The sequence below is a fragment of the Octodon degus genome, unplaced genomic scaffold (assembly GCF_000260255.1).
Source record: "Octodon degus isolate 3935 unplaced genomic scaffold, OctDeg1.0 scaffold00039, whole genome shotgun sequence".
NCBI lineage: Eukaryota > Metazoa > Chordata > Mammalia > Rodentia > Octodontidae > Octodon > Octodon degus.
The window spans coordinates 11,065,497-11,080,360 of NW_004524615.1; the positions used below are offsets into that span (position 1 = coordinate 11,065,497).

Below are 14,864 nucleotides of genomic sequence, written 5' to 3' on the forward strand. Positions count from 1 at the left end.
AAGGAAGGAAGGAAGGAAGGAAGGAAGGAAGGAAGGGAAAGAGAGACAGAGACAGAAATAGAGACAGAGGACAAAGAACAAGAGAAAGAGAAAAAGAGAACAGGGAGAAAGAAATGGGGATACCAAAGAAAGATAGGCTGTAGGCTCAAAGATAACTTTAAACAAATTAGGTTCCTGTTGAAGTATTCAAGTATCAATAATTTTATCATATATACCTTTAACTCAGAAAAAAATCAGTTTAGATTCAAAGTACAACACCAATATCATAGAAACAAAATAACCAAAGGAAGAAGAAACAGAAAAATAATCAAAATTGCTATGGATGTTTTATTTTAAAAAAATATTGTCAGGGCCAGCCTGATAGCTCAGCGGACTAAAGTGCCTGCTTAGGCACAGCACAGTGGCCAGGGTTGATCCCTTGCATGCTGTGCCTCCCTGCCTACGGGGGCACACTGAGACAGTGATTGAGACTGAGCATGGCGGCATGCACCTGTAATCTCAGCACTTGGGAGGCTGAAAGGAGGAGAATCACTAAGAGTCCAATCTACATAGTGAGAACCTATAGACCCTGTACTAGATACAGAAAAATAAAATAAAACAAAAATTTAAAGCAGCTTTATTGAAAGACAATTCACATGCTATAAAATGTGTCCCCTTTGAGTGTGAGGTTTAATAATTTTAACACATTCAGAGCTACACAGCTGCCACAATGGCCACTTCTAGAACATTTGTGATACTACAAAAGGAGCTTGCATCTTATGTCACCCCCTACCATTTTATCCCTCTGTCTACCTCCAGCCCTAAATGACTGTTGATCCATCTTTCCCCTCTGTAGAGTCCCTTCTTCTGAACTGCCATACTAAGGGCATCATGCCCCATACAGTCTTCTGTGACTGGCTCTTCTCACTTGCATACTATTTCCCAGAGTCATCTATGTTTAGCATACATCAAAAATTCATCCCGTTTCTATGCTTAAGGAGTACTCTGCTTTATGAATATAACATTTTGTTTATTTGTCCAGTGATGGACTTGTGAGTTATTTCCACCTTCTATCTATTACAAACATTGCCACTGTAATCATTCAAGTACAGGTTTCTTTATAGACCTGCAATTTCATTCCTCTTGTGCAGAGAGACCCCTAGGAGTGGAATCGGGGGTCATAGGGTATACCATATTCCATTGCTATCACCAAAAACTTAAAGCTGGTTACTTTATTTTAAAACAGGTTTATTAGCTCACAGTTTTGGAGGTTGAGATTCTAAGATTTATAGCCCTATCTCTTCTACTTCTGGTGAAGGCCACTTGGCTACATTACACAATGGCAAATAACATCATGGTAGATGCCCATGTAAGAGAGAAAAAGAGATCACATGGTCAAACAGGAAGTGAGAAAGCCTAGGGTGGGCCAGTTTTGATCTTTCCTAGGATCTGTCTCTGAGAGACCAACGTTAGTCATGTTAGAGAGCAACAAGCCCAGTGACCCGACCACCTTCCTTGAGACCCCAACTCTCACACCACCACACAGAGACCAAGACCCCAACGCACGACCCTGAGGGACACATTCAAGCCATGACCAAGCCACAACATGGGGCAACTCTGTGCCTAGTTGACTGACAAACCATACTGTTTTCCAAAGGGGCTTCACTAGCCTACAGACCCCAAAGTGAATGAGGCATCCAAGTACGAGGGTACCCACCTCCCTGAATCCTTTCCAGAACATGTTGCCATTTGTCTTTTTGGTGATAGCCTGCTTAGTGAGTGTGAAATACTATTTCATGGTGTGTTTAATTTGCATTCCCCTAATGCCATAGAGCATCCTTCCATGTGCTTGTCGCCCATGTGAATGTCTTCCTTAGAGTCATGCCTGCCCCTTCCAGAAGTCCACACGCCCATGTTTTCAGCACCAACTGCAACCTGCCTCTCTCTGAGTCTATCCCTATGTGCTGGGTCACTGTCCACATTAGTGTTGTTAGGTTAAAAGCCTTCATTTCCCACTTTATGTAAGAAATGTTTTGTATCCATTACCTTTTCTGAACTCACCTTCTGACCAGTTTCCCTTACCTCTCTTGTTTTTCCTACTTTAGGAAGATTGTAATGGCATATTCAGAATTAATGTAAGTGTGTCCAAGAACTTAAATTTGAAATTAAGACCTGGAGAGAAGAAACCTGGATTTTGGGTTCCCCGGGTTTGGTAAGCATATAAGAAAAATACCCTGAACGACGCACTGTGTGTTGGAACTGTAATCAGTATAATATGGCATGAAACTAGAAGTAATTCTGCTGGAGCTGTTAAATGATGCGGAGTAACACGGGGTGAAACACTGGCTTACAACAAGATACGAGAAATTAAGATCATTAAAAATGCAATGGTAAACAGAATTCCGCGTCGCTTTGGGAAACTAATGAAATGCTGCTGCAATATTTTTCTTATACTTCAAAAACACACACCTGAGTTCAAGTGGCTTTAAAAATTAATGAGGCTTTAAAAAAAAGATTTTCTAGGATGTAAAAGCTGAACTCACTCTGAGCCTATATCTTTAAGGAAGAAGCTGCTGTCTTTACAACAGCTGCACAGAACCTTAAATCATACAGCTATTTCCATTTTTTTTTTTTTTTAAAAAACCCACTTACATTGACAGATTTCTGTGATTGAAATACTGGAGAGAAATAATCAGTAGCACAGTTGATTATATCTCATTCTGTCTTTAAACTTCATTTTTCTTGAAAATGAGTTTTCAAAGCACTTGTGTCAAAGTTAGGAATATCTAGCACCTCCTTTCTCATCTACTTTATTAATGACTATGAATGGAATCTCTCTGCTTCATTGATGAACTACTGTTCTGTTAACTTCCTTTGTCCTTTTAATTACCTTTATAAGATTATTTTTTACCTATTCTTAGAATAACCATTAAGCCAGAGACTCTGCTTTTTTCACAACTGACATTCTCTTCCAAATGTCAATAGCGTTTCACTCAGCTGTAGCCCGGTATTCATTGTCACTTTACTTTGGCATTTCTTTCTATGAAATTCATTTTTATAAACAATTTAAGATAATTTATGTTGGTTTCATTTAAGTACCCATGGACTGTGAAAAGAGATTAATTTTGGATATGGTGCTTGGGCATGGATAAAGAACATGACCCACAGAGCAACACTCACCCTAGTGTGCACTAGCAAAGCATTCTAATTCACATTAAAATAAAAATTAAAGAAGCATAAAAAGTTTTAGGGAGATGAAAATTCATTACACAATATAAAAATAGCTTATTTATATCAGAGCATCAAATAGGATTTATTTCTTCTCTGTCTTAAGATTTGGGCTAAAGCCTCCAAGCTAACTCTAATAGGAAATAAAAATATCTTCGCATCCTAAAGTGAGCAGCTAGACCAAGCCAGCAGAGCTCAGTGAGACGTTATCAGCCTCCATCACCCAGCTCTAGTAAGTCTGCATTCGAAGATAACGCCTGGCCATTACATGACATCAGGAATGGAGGGTATGGTGTCACTGCCCTTCCCTTCATTACAGAGAAAGGTCAAGGTGCCCTAGCCTAGTGAGGTCCCACAAAAGACTCCCTAAGACCAGATCTTGGAGGGTCTATTCTTCAGTTTTCCCTTTGCTGGGACCCAACACCCACACTTAAAGCAAGAGAGGTAAAATCCAAATATAGTCTGGCTCCCAGTGATGGGGGTTCAGTCCATGGGTCACTGAATCTGAGGCAGAAACATAGTGACAAAGGATATGGTGGTGGAGAGCCACTCAGCAGAGACCAGACAGAAAATAGAAGGAAAAACCAGGAAGGGACTCGTACCTCCCTAGTCATCCCAGCCATGACACACCTCTTCCGACTGGCCCCACTTCCCAAGGGCGCATTTAGATATGAGCTCTCACTGGATCAATCTGCTGGTAAGAGCAGCGTCCATGAACCTATCACCCTTCCAAAGCCCCACCTCTGAATGCATGAGACTTTGAGGAGAAGTTTTAGACTTCAACCCTAAAAGTGAGGCAAGAAGAGAGGCTCTTGTGGGCAAACTGCTCTTCACCACCTGACAGAGCAGAGCTATCTGGTCACGAGGACTAGGTAGTTTCTATCTAAAATGGCCCTTTCTAAGCCATTTTGAGTGGATACCTGCTGTAAAGAATTGTGTGCTGGGAGAAGTTCACATATCCCAGAGGCCAAGAGTGTGTTTCCAGGAGTGAGAGGCGAGATTCACTAAGCCAGTGCACACTCACAGTAGGATTGCGCACTCTTCTTTCTTACTGCAATGTCTTAAGAGAAAAATTGAGGTACAGTAAGGGCAGCTGCATGGAGAACAATTGCTCACAGTTCCCAGAGGACAGGGCATGTCACACCCTGGGGAGGACACACAAGAAAGCGCGGAGGGACTGGGGAATTGCAGGAAAAGCCCATTTGTGGTTTTCCTGGGAAGGAACAGGAAGGCAGGGTGATCCAACTTAGGATTCTGCAACGGACCCTTGGACACAGAGGCTATCACAGGTGGTCAGGCACCGTACCCTGAGGGATAAGAACAGGTGTGTAGTGGCCTGCAGCAGTGATGGCAAACTATGGCATGTATGCTTCAGCCAGCTGCTTGTTGTCACTTCAAGCTTTAAAAGGTTTCCCATCACTGGCCTAGAGTGTGAAGACTCAGGAAAGGAAGAGGTTGGGATGTGGACTCTAGGCTGGTCACTTCATGTTGTGAAATCACATCCCAAATCTTGTGACTGATGTGACCAGAAAGCTCCAGACATCCCAAGATATCAAGAGAAATGGAACTCACTGGAAGGCATTGTTTAGAGAAAGTCAACCTGTGACAGATAGTACCCTGCAGCATTCAACCCTTCCCATAAAATCAGTCATATGTGATCTTAAAAATCAAGTTTAGTTGAAGTGCAGTGTTTTATGTCAAATATCACTAGGACTTTCAAGTTCAATGACATTTTAAAAGCATAAGCAAATAGAGAGGCAACACTTGGACATCACAATAATTGCTTTTGTGCATTTGTCCATGATATTGTGCCTTGAGATAGTTGCAGTGAAATAAAATTTCTCAGTCTAATAATTATCAAAAGGAGCTGTACCAATTCTTATGTTTCTGCTTTGCAGCACTGTAATCAAGACTTAGAGCTGAAGTTTCTGCAATCTTATGTTGGCTAAATTATAGTTTGAGAAAATAACTTATATCTGGCAATATATAGACGAAAGCTTTGGTAGTTAAAATTAGAATGCAAATATGCACTAATTTGGGGGATAGTCTAGATTCGGCATTTCCTCTACAAATGAATACAGTCATTTCCTTCAAAATATCTTAGCTTTGATGAAATAAAAATCACCTGCCTAAAAAGTATTAAACACATCATATCTTCTGTATTATGTGCTTTAGGCAATGGTCTGGAACATAGGAAAATATGAATGAGATAAAAACCAAAGTATTCAATTTTATAATATTCGCTGAGTGCTTACAATCTTCCAGGTATTATGCTTATCAGTGGTTCAGCCACAAATACAGTGTAGCCTTTGCCCCTTACATGACTGAGGTCTGGTGAAGAAAAGAAAATGAATTACAAATAATTTCTTATAATATTCTAAGAATTTTGATTCTCCATCAGTGAGCCCCTCAGTTCACCTCTAGCTTACCTGAACTTCATTTCCAGGTATATTTTAAGCTACACTCAGGGCAAAGGGAGAACCAGGTTTGCAGGGACTGAGGTTTAAATCATTTGAGGTGCCAGGGTCTGAGATGGAGTCCATGTAAGAGAGGGGTTCAGAGCAGGTTTTGAGTTCTCTGGACAAGCTGCTTCTGTTTCCTACACAATGAGGGATGCGTATAGGAGGAGCTTCTGGCCCACAGTGCAGTAGGACAGGCAGAACCAGAGGAGAAGAAGGCACATTGGCTAACTGCTGAGGGGTGGCCCACAGGAATTAAACAAGCGACAAGAACAAAGGTCTTGGTTTGTGAGTAGGAAGGGTGAGGAGAGCTGAGGTATTGCAATTGGAGGAAGCTTTCAAGGTAAAAGAAATGTTGCTGTATTCTAGGAAAAACAGAAAGGTCTGATTCCCTCGGGCATAGTGCCCTGTCATCCTAGCACTAGGGAGGCCGAGGCAAGGTAATGCAAAGTCAAGCCCAACCTGGGTGATTTTGTGAGGCCCTGTCTCTAACTTTTCAAACTTTTAGGAGGGAGGCTGGAGATCCAGCTCAGTGCAGAGCTCAGGGTACCGTACAAATTTTTTTCTCCAAGTTTCTGATTTCTGTGGGTCAGATGACTGAAATACATAAGACATGGGATGCCACTGTGGACAGTGTTGCTCCGTGTCCCCACATCCAAGGGCAGAAGCTCCGTCACATCCTGCGTGGACCCCCATCTTCTCCAGAAGAGGGCCTTGCTGTATTGTGATCTTGGGGGTCCTGGAGCACAGGGGGATAAAAGAATAACAAAGTCATCAGGTCAGAACCAATGTCTTAGTTTCCTAAATTATATAGACAAGATTATAATCTCCTAAAAAAATCAACCAGAAAAGAAGCTGTTGAAACAGACTGTGGCTCAGGGAAGGGCAGCATATGAAGTGGCAGATAAAATTTCAAATTTGCCAATTCTGCTAACATGAACAAAATATAAATAAATATCTTATGTGATTAAAACTGAAAAGGTCTTACTTTTAAAAATGTAATGGAGCTTTTCAATAATTTAAGTTTATGATATTGCAAATTTGTTTTTCAAAGTTTAGTTTAAAAGTATGTTCCTAACATATTCTAACTTGGACAGAATGTGCAGCATAAAAGCAGTTTAAGTTGCTGCAAATTTAGTTGAAAATGTACTTTTACATAAAGAAAAAGGATGAGCAAGAATTTTTTTTTTTCTGGAACAGGGGATTGGGCTTGCCAGGGAAGCGCTTATTCCACTGAGCCATCTCCCAGGCCCCCGAGCAAGAAACTTTAACATCAGATCTAGAGCTAGCTCACAAGGTTTTAAGCAGTCCTTATTCAAGCAAACTGCAGCATCTGAAGCAGACTTAGAATTTCTGTCTGCTACGGAAAGTATGAAATTTAATTGAAACCTTCCCAAAGAAAAGTTGTTGGAAAATTCCAAAAGAATATACTTGCACTGTCATACAAAAAAATAGTGAATCAGAATTTTAAAAAAGGAATTTCCAGTTCTACCACATTTTTCTGAAATGGTATCTCACTATGTAGCTCAGTCTGGCCTTGAACACAGCAGCAATCCTCCTGCCTCAGCCTCCTGAGTGCTGGAATCGCAGGCCTGTGCCACCATAGCCAGTTCTGCTCTTCTTTCAAGACTGTCTTTTCCACTGTCTAGAAAACACCCTGCCCAGTCAGCCTTAAATGTTCCAGAGCAAATCAATTTCAGCTTTATGTTTTCTAATTAGATCGACATCTAATTAACATTTTTAAAAAGCTGACGCAGGTACAGCTCATGATTGCCTCCATGGTTTGAAAAATTTAAAAGATGGTAGAAAAACACAACTGGATGATTCCCAGAGTGTTTCCTTTCCCAAGGATTAAATTTTGATGAATGAACTAGTAAGAAAGAAATGATTAAAATATAATGTAGAGAAACAGCAACAGTCAAGAGCTCAGGTCTTCATGCCTTTTCAGAAGAGCAGGGATAGCTCCCCTTTTCAGTGTGTGGTTGTCTAAGTCCTTTAATTATTTAAAAGAATCTCAACTAAGGAAGCAAAGGAAAAAAGCTCTGAATTTCTAACAAATGTTAGCTAAGGCCTATAACTATTACAGAAGATGCAGCACAGTTGGCAGGATTACTTTTGTCATTGGGGAGAAAGAAGCATGAATGTGTCAACAAAGCAAGAGGTGTGACGTCTCTTTCCCCAAAAAAGATAAATAATAAAGGGACCCATGATGTGTCAGGAAGGAGAAAGCAACGGTGGGTGCAGGCAACAAGCTGCACTCGGCCTCACAGAAAGGTTCTGTTGAGAATGACGAGAGTTAAGAGGGAAACACTCCACACCGAGAGAGCAATTTAGAAATGACAGGTATGGAGTACCCTCTTGTTTCTCAGGACAATGTACACACAATGACTCAAAGTGAAATAAGGTGACCAAACTACTTACTCCTTTTATACCTTCTACTCTCCCCCAGAAAGCTGCAATTTATGCCTTACCATTTCTGATTATAACACTATTTTGAAATTCACATCCAGGACCCAAGACTTCTTTCAGCAAATCTCTACCGTGGGTTTTCTAGTCTTCGGTGTTGTCAGGACCAGGCAGAAAGGTTACAGAACTGCTGGGGCTGGTCCTAGAATTATTGAGCCTTTCGTTTTGAATTGAAAACATCCACTGTTAGCTAGTGAGCATAGCAATAAATTCTGACACTCTAGTGCATTGCTAGGACTCAACAAACAAACACCGTGGAGAGCAGCCTCCCTGAGCTGCAGGTACCCACGGTTGAGAAGAGCCAGAGATACCTGGCACAGGCACTTTGCATTGGGATTTCACAGAACATCCACTTTCTAAATTGCAGGGCCAATCCTCGGAATTTTAACTTTGACAACGTGGGAAATGCTATGCTGGCGTTGTTTGAAGTTCTCTCCTTGAAAGGCTGGGTAGAAGTGAGGGACGTTATTATTCATCGTGTGGGGCCGGTGAGTAAGCAAGCACATGAAATCTGAACGCTTCCAGAGCAGCTTGCATTCGCTCCGATGAGTAACGATACTTTTCATTTATGCAGATCCATGGAATCTATATTCATGTATTTGTATTCCTGGGTTGCATGATTGGACTGACCCTTTTTGTTGGAGTAGTTATTGCTAATTTCAACGAAAACAAGGTAAGAATTCTCGGTTAAAATAGCATAGGCTTTATTCTTTTTTAGCCTCTCACCTTGAGCAATTTTTTTTTCCTTTCACGGCATGAAGTCACATTAACGTGCATGGTGTAAACAATCCACATAACTATCTTACAAGCTACCTCATTGCTGCCTTTCAGGCACATTATTTAGGAGTATAGTTCTCTGGCTAAATGTCCCCTTTTGGTAACGATGTTATTAATTCACCAACAACCGAGAAGCGCATCTCCTATTGTTCAGATTGAAAGGATGTTCAGCAAGTTATTAAAATACAATAGCTGAAAGTGATGCACTGATTGTAGGTAATATTACTTTTCCAAAATGTAAATTGCATGCTTCTGTATAACTCAGTAGGTAAACTCAGAATTTAGATGGGAATAGGAGGTATCAGGCAAAATTTTAAATCCTAATTCACAGGATAAAAAGAAAATTTTCCGATTTCATATAAACTTCACACACTTTACAACTTCAAGAAGCATGCTGAGTTTGTAACAGCGCTAATGATCCACACAAGACTCGCAGACAAGAGGGCAGCAGTGTCTCTTCTTTTCCAAAGGAGGGTTTAGAAAGCAATGCTTTCTTGGGCTTCTTGGGGCGCCCCTCATTCTGGGTACAGTTGATGGGCTGTGCTATGAAACAGTGTTTGGAATTGTAGTAACTGAAAGGCGTACTTTTGGAGCACTTTCTACGTGCTAAGACTTTACACCCATTACTATCCATTCTTACAACTTTAAAATGCACAGTACAAGAAAAGTAGAACTTCCTAAAGGTGCATAAGATGTAAAATATTGGGGTCAGAATTCAGAATTAGTACCTATTACTGTAAAGTCTGTGTCTCTTCTAATGGAAAAGCGGAAGAATCTCTCCTGGGAAGCTAGGTTCGCCTGCCAAGCTCCGTGCTGTTCGATGTTATTCATGGCTGGAGCTTACGTTCACATCAGAGCTCTTTGGCTGGTAGCCGCCCGTGGCAGTGTGTCATTCACTGTCCCTGGGCTCCACGTGTGTGGCACCAGTTACTCAGTCAATTGCACCTTTGATGTGTGCTTAATGAGTATGTCACTGCAACCAGCCTTTCAAAGGGTGCAATTTAAAAATCTCACCCTGGAGGCCCCAACACTACTCCTACCCACAGAAACATGGAATCTTAGAAAGAACGGTCGTGGTGGCGTGGCCCAGCCCCCCTATTTTATTCCCCAACATGTTCAGAAATGAGTTTTTCTCTAAGCCCTATAGTGTGTTCGGTTTCATAGCAAGCAGAAAGAGCAAAATGGGTCTTTTCAGAGGCCTTTGAGCTAGAGGTGGAGCAGACACAGGGAATCTCAGAGGCTGGGAACAAGTGGATCAGTCCAGGGAATGGAAAGTGCAGGTATCACTGGCACAGGGCACTGTGTAGGGCTCCGGAGCGGACTCCTGAGTGCAGGAGAACTCAGGGTCGATGACAGCTCACACAGCTGGAACAACATAAAATGGCCCCTAGCTGGAAACAAATGTGCAGTTACTTGCAAGTCTTCAGAGTGGAGAAAGGGCTGTGGAGGCTGAGTTACTAAGGAAGGCCCACTGCTATTCCTGTTCTGAAAGTGGCAACAGGGGCCACCTTCTGGGGAGGGCTGGGTGTCCCCTAAACTGGGACTGAGAGAAAAGGGGAGTTAGAAGTCCTTTTCCAGACATTGCACACCAGGTCAGTCAATTAGAAATATAAATTCCTAAATTATGTGAACCTTTTAGACAAAGCACTTTTTTTTTTTTTTTTTGTAAGTTTCTGAGAAGGTAACATATGGGCAGTTAGGCAGTGCCATTTATTCCTCTATTAGTCATTCAACAGACTTACCTGAGAACATACTTAGTATCAGGGACCGCTAAGGACTGAGGACCTACGAAACTGACCAGGAACACAGAGAGTGCTGCCGTCCTGGCACACGCAGACCAAGGACTTAGAAGTAGATTTCCAAATAGAGAGGCAATGTGGAGATGGGGAAGAAGAAAAGTCTGGAGGCAAGGTTTTCAGAATTCAGAGGTCTTCCTTAGAAAATGGAAGCCTCTTTCCAAAGCCCCACGTCTAGGCCAGCAGTAGGGTGCTTTCTTTCTGATTTCCTTAGCATGAGATGATGTATTTAATACACCTAATTTGATGATATTAAGCTTTTTATACATTAATTATCAGGTGATACTTCCATGCTTATTTTTCTTTTGCTGTTATTCTTTAAAGTTGATTTTTCCTTGTTTCATATAACAAAGAAATAATAAGGGTTTAAGGTGCCTAGAAAATATTTGTTTGCAGTTATTAAATGATTTTATAATACTAATGTGAGGAAAAAAACACTCAAAAATACTATTAAATGATGTAATTAAATAATTACAAAAGCTGATGATCAGAAGATAGAGTATTTGCATCTCAAAACATACAGAGCAAAATTTGACCAATTTATAAAAGAAACTAGCAAATCCAAAATCATAGTGCAATATGTTAACATAGTGCCTTAAGAAATTCATAAACCTGACAAAAATAAAGAAAATATGAGATTTGACAAAGTAAAAAATTTCATCTGATGGAAATAAAAATGATTCTAACAATTTAAGAATATGTATTGTTTTAAATACAAAATGTACCCTCTAAGAGCCCATAAAATAGAAACTAACTAAGAAGTGAGAATATGGAAAAAAGGAAATGACTATATAAATCCCTCATTAATTCAAAATGTCACCACAGCATCCTAAATAATTTATGAATTAAAGAGGAAATCAAAGCACAACACTACAGAGCATTTAGAAGATCATCATTTTAAATACCATTTGTATAAGATCACTCAAGACCTTGATAAACCAGTAATCAAGACACATACCATTTTGTATACATTTGAGAAAAATCAAAAGCTAACTATTAATAGGTCAAATATCCAAATCAACAAATTAAAATAAGAACAAAGTCAAAGTGGAGGAAGTTACAGAGATCAGGGCAAAAATTAATAAGAAAATGAAGGCAACTGTGTATGTTTTATGAAGGGGAAGACTAATGGAAGCTGATTTCTTAAAATGAAGTAAGAAACCTCCAGTAAGGTTAAGAAAGAACAAAGAGGTAGAAGCCAAAAGCTAAGCAAACAGTAATAATCAGCATAGCGTGGGTATTGGAAGCGTGGTCGGAAATCGGAGCTCCAGGAGGAAGCAGAAAGCGCAGGGCCTGCGTGGCCGAGGCATGGAGGAAGCACGGCCAGGGGCGCAGAGCGCGACGCCAGCGTCAGCCGTGCTGATGGCTCCGGGTACCAGATGGGAACAGCTCGCCTGAGCGCCACTTCACCGCATCCTCACCCCTCATTTCAGGCGAAGACCTCGCCATGGCATGCAAAGTTCAGCCGTTTCAAGCCACGTAAGCGTTTACTCTTTCACCCCACAGCACCTATGGATTTGTTGACATCAGCCACAAAGCAAGATCTGTGAAGAAAACAGTGATAGATTGCATTAAGATTTAAAATTTCTGAATGACCAGAGGCACCCTAAAATACAAACAAGAGCCAAGACAAAATACTGTATTTACAGCCCACATAATTCCAAAAAGACACAATATATTAAGAATATACATGGATTACATAGGATCCATAATGTATAATTGCTACAAAATATTAAAAATATCAAAATACAAAACTGAGTAAAAAAATACAAATGGGCAATTCGCATATAGAGGAATCACCACTTACATATTTATATACATTAAAAAGCTTCATCTCAGTATTAATACTAAATTAAATACTTGTTACACTCACCAAAATGGCCACAGTAAAAGGTCTGAAAGTGTCATGTGTCAACATGACCATAGGGAAAGGTGGGACTTTCTTTGATCATTGCTCTTTGGACCGCCACTTAGCAACAGCTGGTAAATTCTAAAGAGGCTTAAATTCCTAGGTCGTGGCAGTTCTTCTCCTGGAGATGCACGGAGGAGAAACTGTGATGGATTTCCACTGGGAGATGATACCTGTATGTCAAATGACAGCACTGTTCATCGCCCATAAGGCTGCGATGAATAACTTCTGAGATATTTTCACTGTGGACCACTATGTGAGCAGTTAAAGTGAACAATTAGATCGAAGATTCTAGATGTATGGAGAACATGCTGTCTGATGAAGAAAAAAACCTGTATAATAAACACATATTGGATACAAACTACCTCAGTTTAAAAATTCAGAACAAATGTTCTTACATGCTTCTGCACACATACAAGCACAAAATTCTTAAAACCAAAAAGGTTGTTTCCTGGAACATCAGTAGTTACCTTAAAGAAGGAAAAGAAGGGTGAAGGTGAGGTAGGTTTTTTCCTCCAGATACCTCATATTTCTACCTTTATGACATAATAAAACATAATCCAGTTCAATGTAATATAGTATAATTTATAAGCATTTTAATTAAGTATTCAGTTACATAAAAGAATATCTGATATCTGCCAAATATCTGATTTAGCAAGTTATCACAGCACTAACTTCTAAAGAGGCAAATTCTATGGCTTTGTACGTATAAAAAATAGTCTTATAACTGCATGTATTAGAATGTTTTTTTAAAAAAATACCTTTCACTAGAAACAATACCTTTAACAAGCTATAGATTTGCTCCTATGAAATGAAAAGAAATTAACTACTATTAGAATCCCATTTTTAAGTAAGCTCATGTAGAAAGGCTCCTTGAAATTTTCCCAAACCTGGATATTAAGGATCTTCAAAGATAGCAGTTGAAGGCTGCTGAACACGCTGAAACACATGGCCATCCATTTGGAAAGTCCTCTCATGCCCAGTTGAGAGTTCTGAGCGTGTTTGCCTAGCCACCGCCGTGTTTGAAGATCTGTATGCCAAGCCCCGCGTCGGCCCTGTTTGTAAAGCCATTCCAGGCACAATGTTCTCTTCCTTTTCCTTTGGCTGCTTTCTTTGTTTGTCAAGGGGACGGCTTTGCTGACCGTAGATCAGAGAAGATGGGAAGATCTCAAGAGCAGACTGAAGATCGCGCAGCCCCTTCATCTCCCACCTCGTCCTGGTATCAAAGATGCTCTGATTTTATTCATGCTGGGCACTAGTTTTCATGATTCCCCAGGAGTCTCAGATTTAAATTAAAATAATAATTGTGAGGCCACTAGGAGGTTTGTGCATAAGTTAATTCAGACACAGGCTCTAAACTCCAGACTTTTCCATATGGCTATTAAAGTTAGCCACCTAAAGTCCGTGCTTCAGTACCCTCAGAATAAACCTTAATGAAAAACATTTTTTTAAGTAAAATACATTCGTGCTTGTCTTTTAAAAATATGAGTGAAATGTATTCAACTTACAGCAGTGCAATGATGTGCTTCCCCTTCCAACAAAGACAGTGGCCTGTACTGTCATTTTAGAAATCCAGAGCCAGCCATTCCTGCAAAACCACAATAGATGGGACTGAGGGTGGGGTAATGGGCTTTGAGATGTGCAGGAAGGAAAATGAAAGACAGGAAAGTAAATGTGTGCCATGTCTAAAATGCCCTTGTCTGAACCTTTCTTTTCCAGATAATGACGGCTTTAGGGCTAAAATGTATGACATAACTCAGCACCCGTTTTTTAAGAGGACCATTGCATTGCTTGTTCTGGCCCAGTCCGTGTTGCTCTCTGTGAAGGTACTTGTGTTCCTCTCACTCTGAGACTCTGGGAGTGGACTTTAAAAAAAAAAAGTTAGTACATGTTTGCATTACATAACGTTTACATTCATCTCAGAGGGCCGGTACACATGCTTAGCATACCTTAATTCTCTTTCTTTACCTTTGTCTCCTTTCTCTTCCCCTTTCCTGTGTCTCTGGACCTCTTTCCCACTTACAAAAGAGCTAACCCCAGATACATTAATCCACCTAATCTTTGACAAAAGGACCAAAGGCATACACTGGAAAGCAGCCTTTTTACCCAATGGTGCTGAGAAAACCAGCTACACACACGCAGATGCCTGAGGATGGACCCCCTACCTCTCACCATGTACTAAAATAAAATCAAAATAGGTCAAAGACATAAACATGAAAACAGAAACACTTAATCTGCTGGAAAATAAAA

At 40.4% G+C, this 14,864-nt stretch overlaps 1 protein-coding gene across 1 annotated transcript in view; it reads left to right on the forward strand.

Annotated features, from left to right (window-relative positions):
• Nalcn (sodium leak channel, non-selective) overlaps positions 1-14,864 on the forward strand; it is a 357,549-nt gene that overhangs the window by 319,688 nt on the left and 22,997 nt on the right. Inside the window, exons 26-30 of the mRNA XM_012514741.1 lie at positions 2,085-2,191; positions 8,500-8,620; positions 8,707-8,805; positions 13,740-13,833; positions 14,334-14,440. Coding sequence (XP_012370195.1) covers positions 2,085-2,191; positions 8,500-8,620; positions 8,707-8,805; positions 13,740-13,833; positions 14,334-14,440 — 528 coding nt within the window. The remainder of the gene's footprint in view (positions 1-2,084; positions 2,192-8,499; positions 8,621-8,706; positions 8,806-13,739; positions 13,834-14,333; positions 14,441-14,864) is intronic.